The sequence below is a fragment of the Anastrepha ludens genome, chromosome 6 (genome assembly GCF_028408465.1).
Source record: "Anastrepha ludens isolate Willacy chromosome 6, idAnaLude1.1, whole genome shotgun sequence".
Taxonomy (NCBI): Eukaryota; Metazoa; Arthropoda; class Insecta; order Diptera; family Tephritidae; genus Anastrepha; species Anastrepha ludens.
Window position 1 is genome coordinate 35,980,760 of NC_071502.1, and position 14,032 is coordinate 35,994,791.

Below are 14,032 nucleotides of genomic sequence, written 5' to 3' on the forward strand. Positions count from 1 at the left end.
TCTTCCATTTCAGATCAAAGCATCCCAGAAACCGGCGAGCAATTGCGTAAATCAACCTATGGACCATCGGAATGCTGCTATAGCTATTGCGAGAATATTGCGGAAGGAATTTGCGCCTACTGCAATGATTTTATACATGACGCAATAGATGTGAGTATTCCGGCTGGAAATTCAACGCGACGTTTACACAATATCACTCTAACGGCGACGAGTCCGTATCGCCTGGATACTCGCCTAGAAGCATCACTGGCAAACGACTCGACGAACAAACTTGCTGCCAGCATATCGATTGCATTAACTAATAGCTCAACAACCGCCGTGGGTAGTCAAATCGATCGCTTGCCATACTATGCCCTCTATGATGGTATTTATTATTACGATGAAAACACGGCCGATATGCCTGAAGCAGCAATGTCGGACGATTGCCCACCAGTACCGTCTGTGACAAGTCGCTGCTCGATACCGTACTACGCCTCATCGGCGGCGGCACTGCGCACACAACAAAAGACAGTACCCAACGACATGATCGGCCACCACATGTTACTGCTGCTCAGTGCAATGCTTTGTCTACTAACCAGTCAATCCGCTGCAATGCAGCTAAAAAACGAGACGCACCCGAATCAAAAACAACTTCGCAAGTACATGATCCATAGCACGAAACCTGCAAATATCAATGGACTGTCAACAGAGGCGGAGCATAGTGATTCGGCTGCGTTGTATGTGGTAAAAAAATCCGTTTACTTGGTACTTCGCAGAACCGAATATCTACAGCAACTGAGGGGAGCAGAAGACTCCACCATTGAACGAATAGCTGGGAAAAGTACAGGATGCAGCAGTTCGAGTGAAAACCCCACAAGGTCCACTATCTTCTCCACATTTACAGTATGCACCTACTATTTTAGTAGAGGTATTTATGAAAGTAGTAGCAACCGTCATTGCGTCCAGAATTGTGGTGGACGAGTACATTGTTATTTGGAGGAAAACTTTAGTCGAAGCAGAAGTAGGAGCAGAAGTCGAAACAAAACCAATGATAGAAAAGGAAGTCGAAATTTGAATAGGAATCGAAGTCGAAATCGAAATCGAAATAGACCCGTAAGCGGTAATGAAATAGTAAATGGGAAAATATTTTGGGAAAGAAACACGATTAGCCAAGTATGTAGTGTACTAAAGGAATCAAATAAAACAAAAATTAGTCCTACTGAATATAGCGGCTCAGTACGGTATAAATACGTTGGGATGAATATAGGAAATAATAATAAAATTACTTATAGATTAAATAGCCAATTGTATTTTAATAGTAAAACTAAAATCTATCGTAGCAAAAAGTGTAGTAAATTTAGAAATTTTAATATTGCTACCAACACTGACTATAACAGAAATCATACAAATGAAATAATTAACACAACAACATCAAATACAAATAAATATTCTTATAAATATAATTACAACAATAATAATAATAATAACATTAATAATAAGAGCATTGACAGATTTAAGTCGTATTATGCGGAAAGAAATTGTCAGTTCATTTACTACTATAATTTCAATATTAATGATTGGTGGCGGCGATGGTGGTGGTGTCCGTGGTCATGGTTCACCCAACCACGATCCCTCGTTATATTATAGTTTGCCGCGATTTAATTACCTTTACCGCAGTAACAACATTAGGACGAAACTGATTAAATACATATTTTTTTGTTTTTCATATAAACAATCCCGCCATACTTATTTTGGAAATAGTGAAAAAACGAAACTTTTCGTTAAGCTATAAAGCTTTCAGTTGAGTGCGTTTCGAAGTCCTTTCAGCACTTTGTGAACAGAAACGCACCTAGAAATAGTACAATCATCCAAATATAGGTTTATTTGGCTACTTTTCCAGTAAATATTATCCAGCACCGAAATTCTGGCGAAGTGCCAACTAATCCTCAGCCAAACGGGAAAAAGTATTCAAAATAGTAAACCAACAAAAAACTAGCAACAACTTTCACGTTTCACGGTCAGCTATTAACATTGAAAACTGAAAGAGAGCTGAGTAAAATGAAAAATATAGTTAAATTGTGTTCTCCAGATTTAGATTTACTTACTTTTTCCATATCTGTTTTTTTTTTATATTTACTTTTTACAAAGCTTCCATAATACAAATTTTCTGATTTACTATAAAGAAATTGTAACCAGCTGTGCTCGATTCGCTGCTCTTCCTACCAGAAAATTGCTGCTGGTAAAAATTGTTTCAGCAGAAACTATTACCTTCCCCTCAGAATGAAATGTCAGTTTGCTCTCTCAAATTCCCCTACTTTGCTAGAGTTTTGCGTACGTGCACGCCAACTTAGGTGTATGAATTCAACTCATAATTGTATGTGTCAGGAGGCGCTAGCAGTTTAGGTGCACACCTAAACTCTGGAATATGAATTGCCCCAGAAAAACACATGTTTTCCATAACGAAAGTATTTGCAACTTTTAACACTAAGGCAAATATACCAACTAATTTCAACCGTACTCTAAATTAGAGCTCTAAATTTTGCACGCACATTTTCGAACAGCCTGGGCGTATGAGCAACGAAAACCGAGTATTGATTACTTGGCTTTTTTGTCAGCATTTGTTTTTTTAATCTTACAATTATTGATATACAGCGCTAAAATCGTTGTAAAACTAAAAAAATGCAGATTTATAAAATTGTCTATTTTTGTTTAGTTGCTCAAATGTGCGAAAATTTTGGACAAACATTTGAGCAGTTGAGTTAGTGAATGAAATTCGACCGAGCTTAGCGCTGCTGTTGTTGTTGTTGTTGTAGCAGCATAAACATTTCCCGTGCATATGCGAGGAATGCTGCTGAAGTGACAGTCCTTCGCCGGATATAAATCCGGGTCGTTCCGGTTACGAAGAACCGACTGTCGTGGGAACGATTTTAGAGCTGCTCGCACTACTCGGTGCTCAGGTATCTACAGTTTTACTCTAAAACTATCAAATTTCAACGTGATTTATTTTCATTACTAGTAACTTGGCAAAATGTTGCTTGTTCATCTAGTTACTAATAGTGCTTCTAACCTTTTCCACAAACGCATTTTAGATCAAATATCAAATGTATTTCGTTGATTCAAATTGCCTCTCAAAAACACCTTAATGTTGCTCAGAACACTACTTTTACAATATTTTTCATTATTATATTTCTGAAGAGGTTTGTCGATATTCTATTTTCTGCTGCTATTATTGTTGTTGTCATTGTAGCAGCATAAACATTCCCTATACATTTGCAGGGAATGCTGCTGGAGTGACAGTCCTTGGCCGGTTACAAGTCCGGGTCGTTCGTTTTTCTTCCGCCAAAACACTCCCACTTCAGTAGATGTTAGAGGATTAAAATCTACTATGAAAAAATCTTCTTTAAGTTCTACTGTATATGCCTGAGCACAGAAATTTTATTTGAATATTTTCAATAAATTAATTGCACGTTTGGACGAAATATTAAAATTTAACCGCCCATGAACGCCCTTAAACGCCCACTTTTACTTCTGCGGTTATTAGCACTTGTTTGTCCACTGAGAGACCACTGTCGTACAATGTGATCAACAACATATTCCTTGCAATGTATTCTAGGTACACTTCAGAGCACAAGTCCATGGAAAACCAGAAACAAAAATTTTGAAATATCTCAGTTTTTCGGTTACCGTTCTAATTTCTACAACTCAGCATTGTTCATGGAAAAAACGAGCACAATTGCTTCTTACTCACTTGCCCCTCGAACGCATACTCCTTATAGTACTACCCATACTTCACCACTTGTTTCGTTGAATTTCCGTTCTTCTCCAGCTCCTATAATTATTATTATTGTTTGAGAGGAGTACATTTGAGAGCATAAATTACGGATTGTAAATAAAAAAATTTCAAACATAATAATTTTACGAACTTCAAAACATTCTTTCAAGGCGAGTTGCTTTTTTACTTATATATGTACATACTTACATACATATATGTATTTATCACAAATAATGCAAAATTAACACATCTGATTTTAAAATCGTCAATCATGTATATGTATATGTATATGTATGTGTGTATATATGGCCACAATATCGTCAACGCATCGTAGGTTTGAAAGCAAATTGAGTATATGTACATATAGATGTAAATGAATGACAACATACATACACATATGGTAAAGCAAAAATAAAAAAAAGGGTTCTTTAACAAGAAAACAGAAATTTCACACGCAAAATAAAACATATTTTATTACAGTTAGAGATAAAATGAACAGGTTAAATTAATAATAATATTTAAACAAAAAACTGCCACAAGTTTAGTTTTGTAGGTAAAGCCCTATTATAAATACTTTATTAATATAAAATCAAACGTAAAAATCCAAATCAACTAGAAACAAACTAGAAGAAAAACTACTTGAATTAAATCTAATTAATTAATTACAAGTATCGTTAGCAACTAAAACCAAGTAGATTAAAAACAATTCAAACGCAAATAGAACAAAACGAATATATGTATGTATATAAAATATATGCATACATGCAAACATTCATAAGTAAATTCATGGTACATTTAAAATCATTTCGCGAATTTGGAGGCAGGCGCAGTGAAAAACTAACGATTTTCCACTTTGGAAATAAAGAATGAATGATATGCATATGTATGTAGGTGCATATGTGCGAGAATTTTTGTATTATTACTAAAGGAAATTAACAAAAATATGCAAAACTAGTTTGCATATGAACCACCAGCAAAGGAAAGTAACGCAAATGAAGCAAACAACTACGAGTAAAATGTAACAACGGGTAGGTCTCTTTAAATTAACACTAAAAGCCAAGTTAGTGGCCATCAAATTGTAGTTAAAACAATGGCCAACGTACACACACCGTTGATAAAACACGCATGTATAAATGTGTGTGTGTGTGCTAAGTGCGGGTGGCCGACAAGCTAGAATACGATAAATAGATAAATAATAAATAGACTCAAGCAAAAAACAAAGAAAATAGTAATAAATAATAAAGAATATTATAAATAATAAATATGAGAACCAACAAAAAAAAAATTAAAAAAATAAAAATAATAAAAAACTAAAAGCAGATAAATATATACGAGTATGAAGGACATTTTCATTTAGTTTTAATCAATAAAGCGCACAGTAAAAGTATAAATAAGAATTCTTGAAAAGTAAATAAAATAATAATAAGATTAATTTTGTAACTAAACATCGTCAATCCCAAGCTAAACCAAAAAAATATAGAACAATTTATAATTACATATATACATACATATATACACATATATATACATCAACAGCATAGCATCAAACATATGAGTGTACAGACATGTATGTGTAAGACCAAACAAGAGAGTAAGACGGAGAGACGGACCGCAAAGTACATAAAGTGCATACATATACATGCACATATGTAAGTATGCGCACGTGTATGAGTAATTAAATATTAAATTATAAAATGATAGGCATTAGCAATACCTCTATTTAACATTATAAACAAACGATTGTTATTCGCTGCCGTTATATGTATGTATGTACCTCGAATTTTTCCCCTACATTCCCACAAAGTGAATTACCGCATAAATGCACTATGCAGACGTGTGTGTGTGGTATGTGTGTAAGTATGCGTATGTATTGCAACTCCACTCAAATTATTTTCTTACGACCCTCGTGTATACCTTTCGATTGCCTGCGTACTTACATACATATACACACACACATAGATACAAGGCGCATAATCATAGTCCCCAAAATTGAATTAAGATTTTACAACCCGAAATGTATTGTATTCAAATGTTTATTGCAAGCAAAGTGGCCTTGCCTACTGATGCCCTTTTTTGTCTAGGGTTAGGGCAGATTTTGCTCTATTGGTATTGAAGTTCAACAAATTTTTGAAGTGATTAAGGCCGTTGCGCCGTTCCAATATTTCCTGGTTTTTATTTTGATATAATTTTTAATTTCCTGTTTTAGATGGTTTTTGTTAAGGCTGAGAAATGGCGTTGGTCCCACAAATCACACTTCCGCCCCTTTCCGTTTTAGGCATAAAAGTCTGTCTTCTCGTTTGCTTCGTGTCCCTCATATTCTGGTACCCGATTCAGGGAGACCCGATTAAGAGTCGCCTGTTTGTTGAATGTATTGTCATACTCCATAAGAACTTTTCAATTGTACGTAAAGCTAGTTAAGGCTTTGAGGACTGATTTGACTGTCCGAAAGTATTTTAATTTATACTTTGTCAAACACTCTTTTCGGTACGATTTCCACTGTTTCGATTATGCCGGAAAGTTCCGCATGGAAAATTGTTGTATCTTTCCTCAGTGTTAAAGATTTGTCTCCTCTAGTCCCCACCATAGGCTACCGTTACGGTGCGACCCACGCTGAGTCCATTTTTGTTTCCAAAAATTAATCAGCTAAACAGCGCCGACAACAAAACGGAGCAACTTGCCATTCGGCGCGCTTAACAACCGATTAATTGCAATATCCAGGCCACCATTGACGCCATACGGCCAGATTTATTGGAAAATTGGAACTGGAATGACGAAATCGCTCATGGGACGTGCAACTAGCTCTTAAAAAGACACCCAATATATGAGATTATACATATATAATGTATGGAAACCTAAGTTAATTATTGGGAGAGAAAAATTGTTTTTTTCCAGGAATTTAGCAACAGGAGAGAAACTACACCCAGTTTTAACTCGGGACTATAATTATGCGCCAATACTGTACTTCTCTTCAAAATTGAACCGTTTAATAGTGTGAACTAATGCCTGGGATTATTAAAACTTATATATGTATGTGTGTACGTAAATATGCATACATATGTACACATACGTACAATTATAAAATGTGTCTATGTATTTGAGCCAATATTTTGTATATTTTCATTGAAAGCCTTTGAAATTGGCATACTAGAACTGCTGGCAGTTTGATATGCCGACTCACTTATATATGTAATTTGTTGCCATTATCCACATTTGTGTGTATGGACTTACGTGTGTACATACATACATACAAGCATACAAACATACATGCACACATATATCTAACTACTACTATCATTCGCAATAGTGCACCGAAGCCTTCGCTGATTCGAATCAAATCTGAATGTAAAGGGCAATACATAGAACCCAAGCGTTTGAAAACTGACATTTTTAAAACTGACGAATTACTTTATGAAGAAGGAACATAGATTAAACATCTACATATACATAGTATGTATGTATGTGAAATCGAATAGCATATAAAGCATGCCTATACATCTACATATACATAGTATGTATGTATGTGAAATCGAATAGCATATAAAGCATGCCTATATGTAATAGTTGTCACAGAAGTTTTGTTTGTTTCTTTCTTTGATTGTGAGTGTATAAATAATATGTACGAGTACAAGCATGCATACATACATACATACATACATGCTTACATGCATCGATTTGAGCGATCTGTACGCGTATACATACCCCCATTGCAGAAGCTGTGGAGACCTTCCAGAGAAGGATGTTGAGCACTTTCTCTGTTAACGTCTCCCAAAAACCTCGTGAAAAGATTTGAAATGAATTGAATGATCAGTTCTTCACAAGAAGCATATACAAAATTTAATTTTCTAGCGCTCATCTATTTCGTGGCGAAACTTTGTTGCCGTTTTTGTTTGTTTTGATAATAATCGTTAAAAATATCAATTGTAATTATTTCTGCATCAAAAAATGATAGCTATACAAATTTATTAGTTGCCTTGTTATAGACAAAGCAAGTGCTAAATTTCAAAAAATATGTTTCAGTAAAAACAAAATGTTTCTATTAAAATGAAAACATTTGTATTTTCTAAATATTTCCCTATTTCTTTCGAATAGAGGCCTCATTTCAATAGAGCAAAGAAATATTGGTCCAATATTTGCACGGCTGCAACAGTGACCGATTTTTCAAGAGTCTCTCAGCATATCATACAACTAGACACAACAATTCACAACGCAATTCTTCAACGAAACAACAATACAAATCATTTTTCTCCAGCAGCATAAACATTCCCCATACTTATGAGGGGAATGGTGCTGAAGTGACAGCACCGATATAAATCCGGGTCGTTCCGTTTACGTTGAACCGACTGTCATGGGAACATATTTTGCCCCACATATTTCTGTATGGCGTATTTCTGTGGCCAAGTAAACTTCAAGGTACTTAGAGAATTGTATGAATATCGTATTAAATGTACCATCCATTTGAAGTTAAGAGTACGCCCTCCAATTTTGTTTCGAATTTTTTCAAAAGAGCTGCGTTTTTTGTTGTTATACTTTACTACGAACTCTGGCATGCTAAAGTATATACGAATTGTTTGCAATATATCAGATTTCGAAACTTTCTTTTAAGACTTTTCGGAGTCGATTTGACTTCGAGAAAGAGCCAAAGTACGTCAAAAGAAAGAGAACTGCAAGTAAGATATACTTGCAATATGTATGTTAGGACGAATACATTTTTTTCGGGAACGGTTCTAACAGTTTCGAAATCTACTTATGATTCTAAGAAAAAAAGTCCATTGGAGCATAGCTCTGAAATATATTTCGATATTTCCAAATTAAAAAAAAAAACTATCTTTACTTACGAAGCTAATATGATGCTTTGTACTGACCACCCAAAGTAATATGAATATGAATTTTATTTATATGTTGTATAATAAAAACTTGTACTTGGATATTTGAATTTTCAAATAATATATTTTTTATATATATTTCTTATTTAAAGTACCCCATAGTGGCGCTACAAAGCAAATTACAATACATATGTAAATTTTTAATATTATCATATGATTGTATAGAAAAAGTTCTCTATAAAAACTATCTACCGTTCGGAGGCGGTATGCAACTGTTGATTGCTCAATTTGTGGAATCACGTCAAGATACACTCCAAAAATAAGAGGAGAAGCATGGGCAAGCACCTAACAAAGGTGTAAGTGCCAATTATATATATATATAATGGAAAATCAACTAAAAATTGCAAAAAACAAAGAACTAGTAACTTTTACAACACTTGAAAAATATATAAAAAACTGTCTAATCTTATTTTTTTTGTTTTTTGTTTTTTGAAACTTATTTTGTTATTATTTTATCCTTTCTGCTTTCAACAGGTGGTGTATTTTTTGTTTACTCTCTATTTTTATCACCGCAATTCTTTCTCAATTTGTATATCAATTCAAGATAGATAGCTTTACCTTTTAAAATTTCAAGCCAATTTACACGACAACTTTTCAACCTGGTTTTTTGCCCCCTTTTTCTCTTTTAAAGAAGTTTTCGCAAATCTTCGTGCATTTACACGATGACTTTTGGTTTGCGGCTTTCTTGCGTGTTTTTGACTTTTAAGTGGTCTTTGGTCATTCGTTTGTTGAGCGCGAGGCCAAAGCTCATTTGAATAAAAATATGAAAATGCCAATATGATGAAAGCGAAATGTCAAAAAAAAACTCCGATTTCGCTGACCGTGCGTGCATGCCTACTCTGTTGACTTCTCTTACACCACCAAGTTCGACACGCCTGGCTTTTCACCCAGGGTAAATTGGTTTTAGGAGCTTTGCTTCAATGGATATTGTTTCTTTGAATTTATTGCAGAATCTGGATTTGCTGGGAACGATCTCTGGAAAAGTGGTTGCATGCAAATTGACCCCCTTAATGTATATGCATATGTAGCCTTGACGTTGTCATTAAGTTTAAAACGTTACTGATTTTTCCAGTTAGTTGTTGTAATTTTTGGTGAATCAAAATTAAAAGACGCCAGATGCTTGGAAATATACCAAAACCCATTATTTTACTATTACGTAACAAATAATATAAGCATTTCGATTAACACAAAAATCATTGTGTGTATGACGTTGTTTGTATGTATGTATGCATGTATAAAATCCTAAGTTTATTTCATAAATAATTTCAATTGATCGGACATCTATTTTATATATTTAACCACTTCCGCAATACTTCGATGACCTATAAAATTATTAAATTATATTCATGTTAGGATTTGAACTACAGCAAATCACTTTGATGTCGAATTTCCCCTTTCGATTTCTCGTTTCGACTCGTTCAACGCAAAATGTAAAACAACAAAAAGAGCTGAGCGCATAATGCGACGCGTTGAGAGCAGAGGTTCGATGGAGCGAGAATTTAATATAAAATAAGAACAACTTGTTGCAAGATACTTTTGTATAACTTTTGATATAATATAGTTAACATGAATAGATGCCTAAATGATAAATTAATGTTAATTTATTGTATTTAAATTAAAGAAAAATAATCAATAAAAAGTCAATGAGACATAAAAAAACAGTTATTAGCAACAATAAGAAGCAAAAAGCGAAATTCTAGGCGATTAGAGTTAAATGTGTAGATGTGGAAATAATGGAGGGGTTAGCGAGAGAGTGGCTAGCTCTCGAAATAAACAAAAATGTCAACGATTAGTTAAATTACGAAATGAATTACTTTAAACAGATTAAAATTTACCTTGTGTACAAAAAACAAAAAAAAAATAAGATAGAACGGAAGAGTGTTGCCAAACAGGAACCACGATTGGCGGACTACTAAATTATGAAAAACGAGATGCATAAGTAGTAGGTGAAGTGTTAACAGGAGTAAAGATTGAAAATGAATAATGAATCTTAATGAAAGAATTTGTCGCTTTGCAAGCGAACGCAGAGTTGCATTTTCGAAAATAAACAATAATTTTTTATAATTCTGCCGGCAGTAGCTGCTGACAATGTTATTGCATTGTAATTGTAACAATTATTTTTTACATAAATTTTATTTCAAGCTGAAACACACACACACACACACATATATACATATATGTACACATACGCGCAGATAATTATACACACATACATTAAATAAAAACATAAACCATAAAACATAAAACGAAAACGAAAACTATCAATAAGATAATTAACTGAAATTGAAATTGAATATATCACAAAACTTGATTAATTGCAATGCAGTTAGAGATAAATTAAATTGCAAACAAAATCGATTTAGGCATTAAACAAAACTTAATATGAAATTCAATTTTATATCCTTGCCAGAGGCGGGGCAACTATCACAGGTCGAACAATTTCAAGTTTTCATCAAAATTAATTCACAACCCAACACAAATACAGCAATTAATTAATAATCATATAACTGAATATAACACAAACATATAATGACATTTCGATGGGAGACTTCGTATATTAAGAGGAAACGCAATAAAAAGGAATAAAATAAAATAAAATTCAAAAAATTAAAAAACAAAAAATAAAAATTAAAAGTTTGAAAAAAACACAAACTTGTAAACATAAGAAGAATTCAGTAATTCGCGAAGGAATACATTTATTTGATTGTTATGAACTTAGAGCAAATGGAAATTAACAAAATAACAGAATAACTGCATACATTAATAAACCAAAAATATAATAGTTAAATATAAACAAACAAAAAAACACAAAGTTGAAATGGTGTAATAAACAACGCGAGGTGAAACCCCAAAACACATGAACTAATTTATAAGGTTAATTATAGAAGAAAACAACTGACAAATTAAATAAATCGTAAATGGACAAAACCAATTGACAAAACAAAAGAAAAGAAAAACACCTAAAATTAAAAATTAATAAAAATAATTATTGTATTGTAAAGTAAACGATGAAATAAGTAAATTGTTGTTATTGAATGTATTTGTATAGAAAACTATTATGATGATGAATTATAATAATAAATAAATAATTATAAATAATAATTATTGTTCAGAAAAAATAAAGCGCATCAGCAATTTGTTTCATTATATTTCACCAGATGCTACCCGTGGCCTCGCCGGCAAAGTATTTTTATGCAGCATTACAAAATTAGTGCCACCGCTTTTTTGTCTAACAAACATTCTTCTTACCTTTAGCAATATAGATTCAACCCATACTTGGTATTTTCTGGAGGGATACCGGGAAAGTTGTTGTTGTTGTTGTAGCAACATAAACATTCCCCATACTTACAAACGGGGAATGTTGCTGTAGTCCTTGGCCGGATATAAATCCGGGTCGTTTCGTTTCATTTCGTTTCCGTAGAACCGACTGTCGTGGAAACGAATACCGGAAAACTCGTCTTACGTACTTTAGGGATTAGGGGTAGGCAGAGGCCCGAAGAAATGATGGTTTTCAATAATTATAGCGTTAAGGGGACAAATACCTGTAAACGGCCATATTTTCCCTGATTTTCATTAAAATTATTTAAAATGAAGAAGTCAATATATTTTTTTTTCAAAATTGGCATTATTTATACATTCAAATAATATAAATTTAAATCATTTCGCACTTGCTACGTTAAAGCGTAACAACTAAAAATTTCCAAATTTTAGTTTTTTGCAAGAAAACAATGTACAGTGGTCATCTCTACCCACTCTAAAAATCGTTCAGTGGTTTGTCTAGTCTTTCGTTAAAAAAACCGTTATGATCCTCTCTTTGTTTTCAGAATGACTTCTTTTGTCTCAACTAAAGAGTTACATTTTTAGTTATCTTCAAGTGTTTGAACAAATTTGTGTCACATAAAGTGTAACATTTTGAATTGTGCCTGTTTACAACCAAACGGTTTGTTTAAAATATACCACTAAGTGTATAAAAAATTTCAGGAAAAGAGTAACAACTCAAAAATTTGTTATTTCAGCGCAACTACTAAACAAATAAGAATGAACAACCGTTATATTGTTTTTAATGATATTTTCGTGCAATTACATATTTTTCCCCTTGTAATACCTATATTATTAATATTTACGGAAACAGTTTTTCGTCTCTACTGAAAATGTTCAGATTTTGAGTTGTTACGCTTTAACGTAACAAGTGCGATTTATTTTAATCATTCAAAATGGCGGATGTACACTCAATTCTTCCAGGAAAGTCGCAGCGGGGCTTCTCAATCGGCGGGCATTGTAGCATCGGCGTCAGTGACTCGAATACAAAAAACCAAACATTTGTTTGCTTACTAATGTCAAAATCTCTATATGAATTAAATAAAATGAAAAAAAAAATCGCATAATGAAATGCTTAAAAAAAATGAATTTTGGGGCGAATTTTCCTACTATTTTTGCTTCGAAAAATTTATTTTCCGAAAAATTTTCGAATTGTAAATTCACATAGAAAGTAAAATCATAAAAAAGATGTGTGCCAAATGTCAGGGAGATCGGTCAACAACTTTTCGAGTTATCGTGTACGCCAATTCGAAAAATATAGTTTAAAAAAAAAAACGCTTCTAAAGTTTGAATACAACGTAACTATACCTCTCCCAGCACTCGAACGCAAAGAATAGAGTCGTCACGGCTGACGATCTATAATATAAGAAATACTTAAATTTACGTTCTAAAACTTTTTTGACACATTCTGAAAGGATTATATTAATATTTTACGAAAAAAAAATGTTTTCTTTTTTCGAAATTTTACAGGTATCTGTCCCCTTAATACATCGTATTTCGACTTGATTTTAGCAAAATTTCAAAACAAAAATTAATAATTGTAAAGGTTATCGCTGTTTGTGTTGAGCCCGGTTGCGGTGATCATCACAAGTCCTTGGAGACTCATCTAAAATCAATCGGAGAAGAGAAAATTAGTTTTGTTAATATATAATCTTGCGCCTGATCGAAGTTTTTTTTCGAAATTAACAATATGGCGGCCTCAGGAAATATTTTTCAAATTTTCGAAAAAAAAACCGACAATTAATTGTTAAAAAAAAATAGAAATTTCGAAAAAAAAAATCCTTCGATTAGGCACGAGTTTTTTATGATTTTCAAAAGCAGTATACATTTTATAGAAATCTATCAAGCGGTTTTTAAGTTACAGTGATCACCAGTTCAAAAGCCATAGTTTTGAGATAAACGCATTTAACCCCTTAAAATCTATAGCACCTTAGGATATCAGACAGTACTTGGCCGGATATAAATCCGGTCGTTCCGGTTACGTAGAACCAACTGTCGTGGGAACGAGACTATCAACGTATTCCTCATTGATTCACGTTGCCCTATTCACAAGCAGAGATCAAAATCCAGTTCACGAGCC

The 14,032-nt window shown here is 33.3% G+C and overlaps 1 protein-coding gene across 1 annotated transcript in view; it reads left to right on the plus strand.

The window, feature by feature from the left end:
- The window catches only part of LOC128866352 (uncharacterized), a 69,189-nt gene extending 57,270 nt beyond the window's left edge, over window positions 1–11,919 (plus strand). Inside the window, exon 6 of the mRNA XM_054106999.1 lies at window positions 14–11,919. Within this exon, the coding sequence (XP_053962974.1) occupies window positions 14–1,626 (1,613 nt within the window). The 3' untranslated portion in view covers window positions 1,627–11,919. The remainder of the gene's footprint in view (window positions 1–13) is intronic.
- The last annotated feature ends 2,113 nt before the right edge of the window (window positions 11,920–14,032 follow it).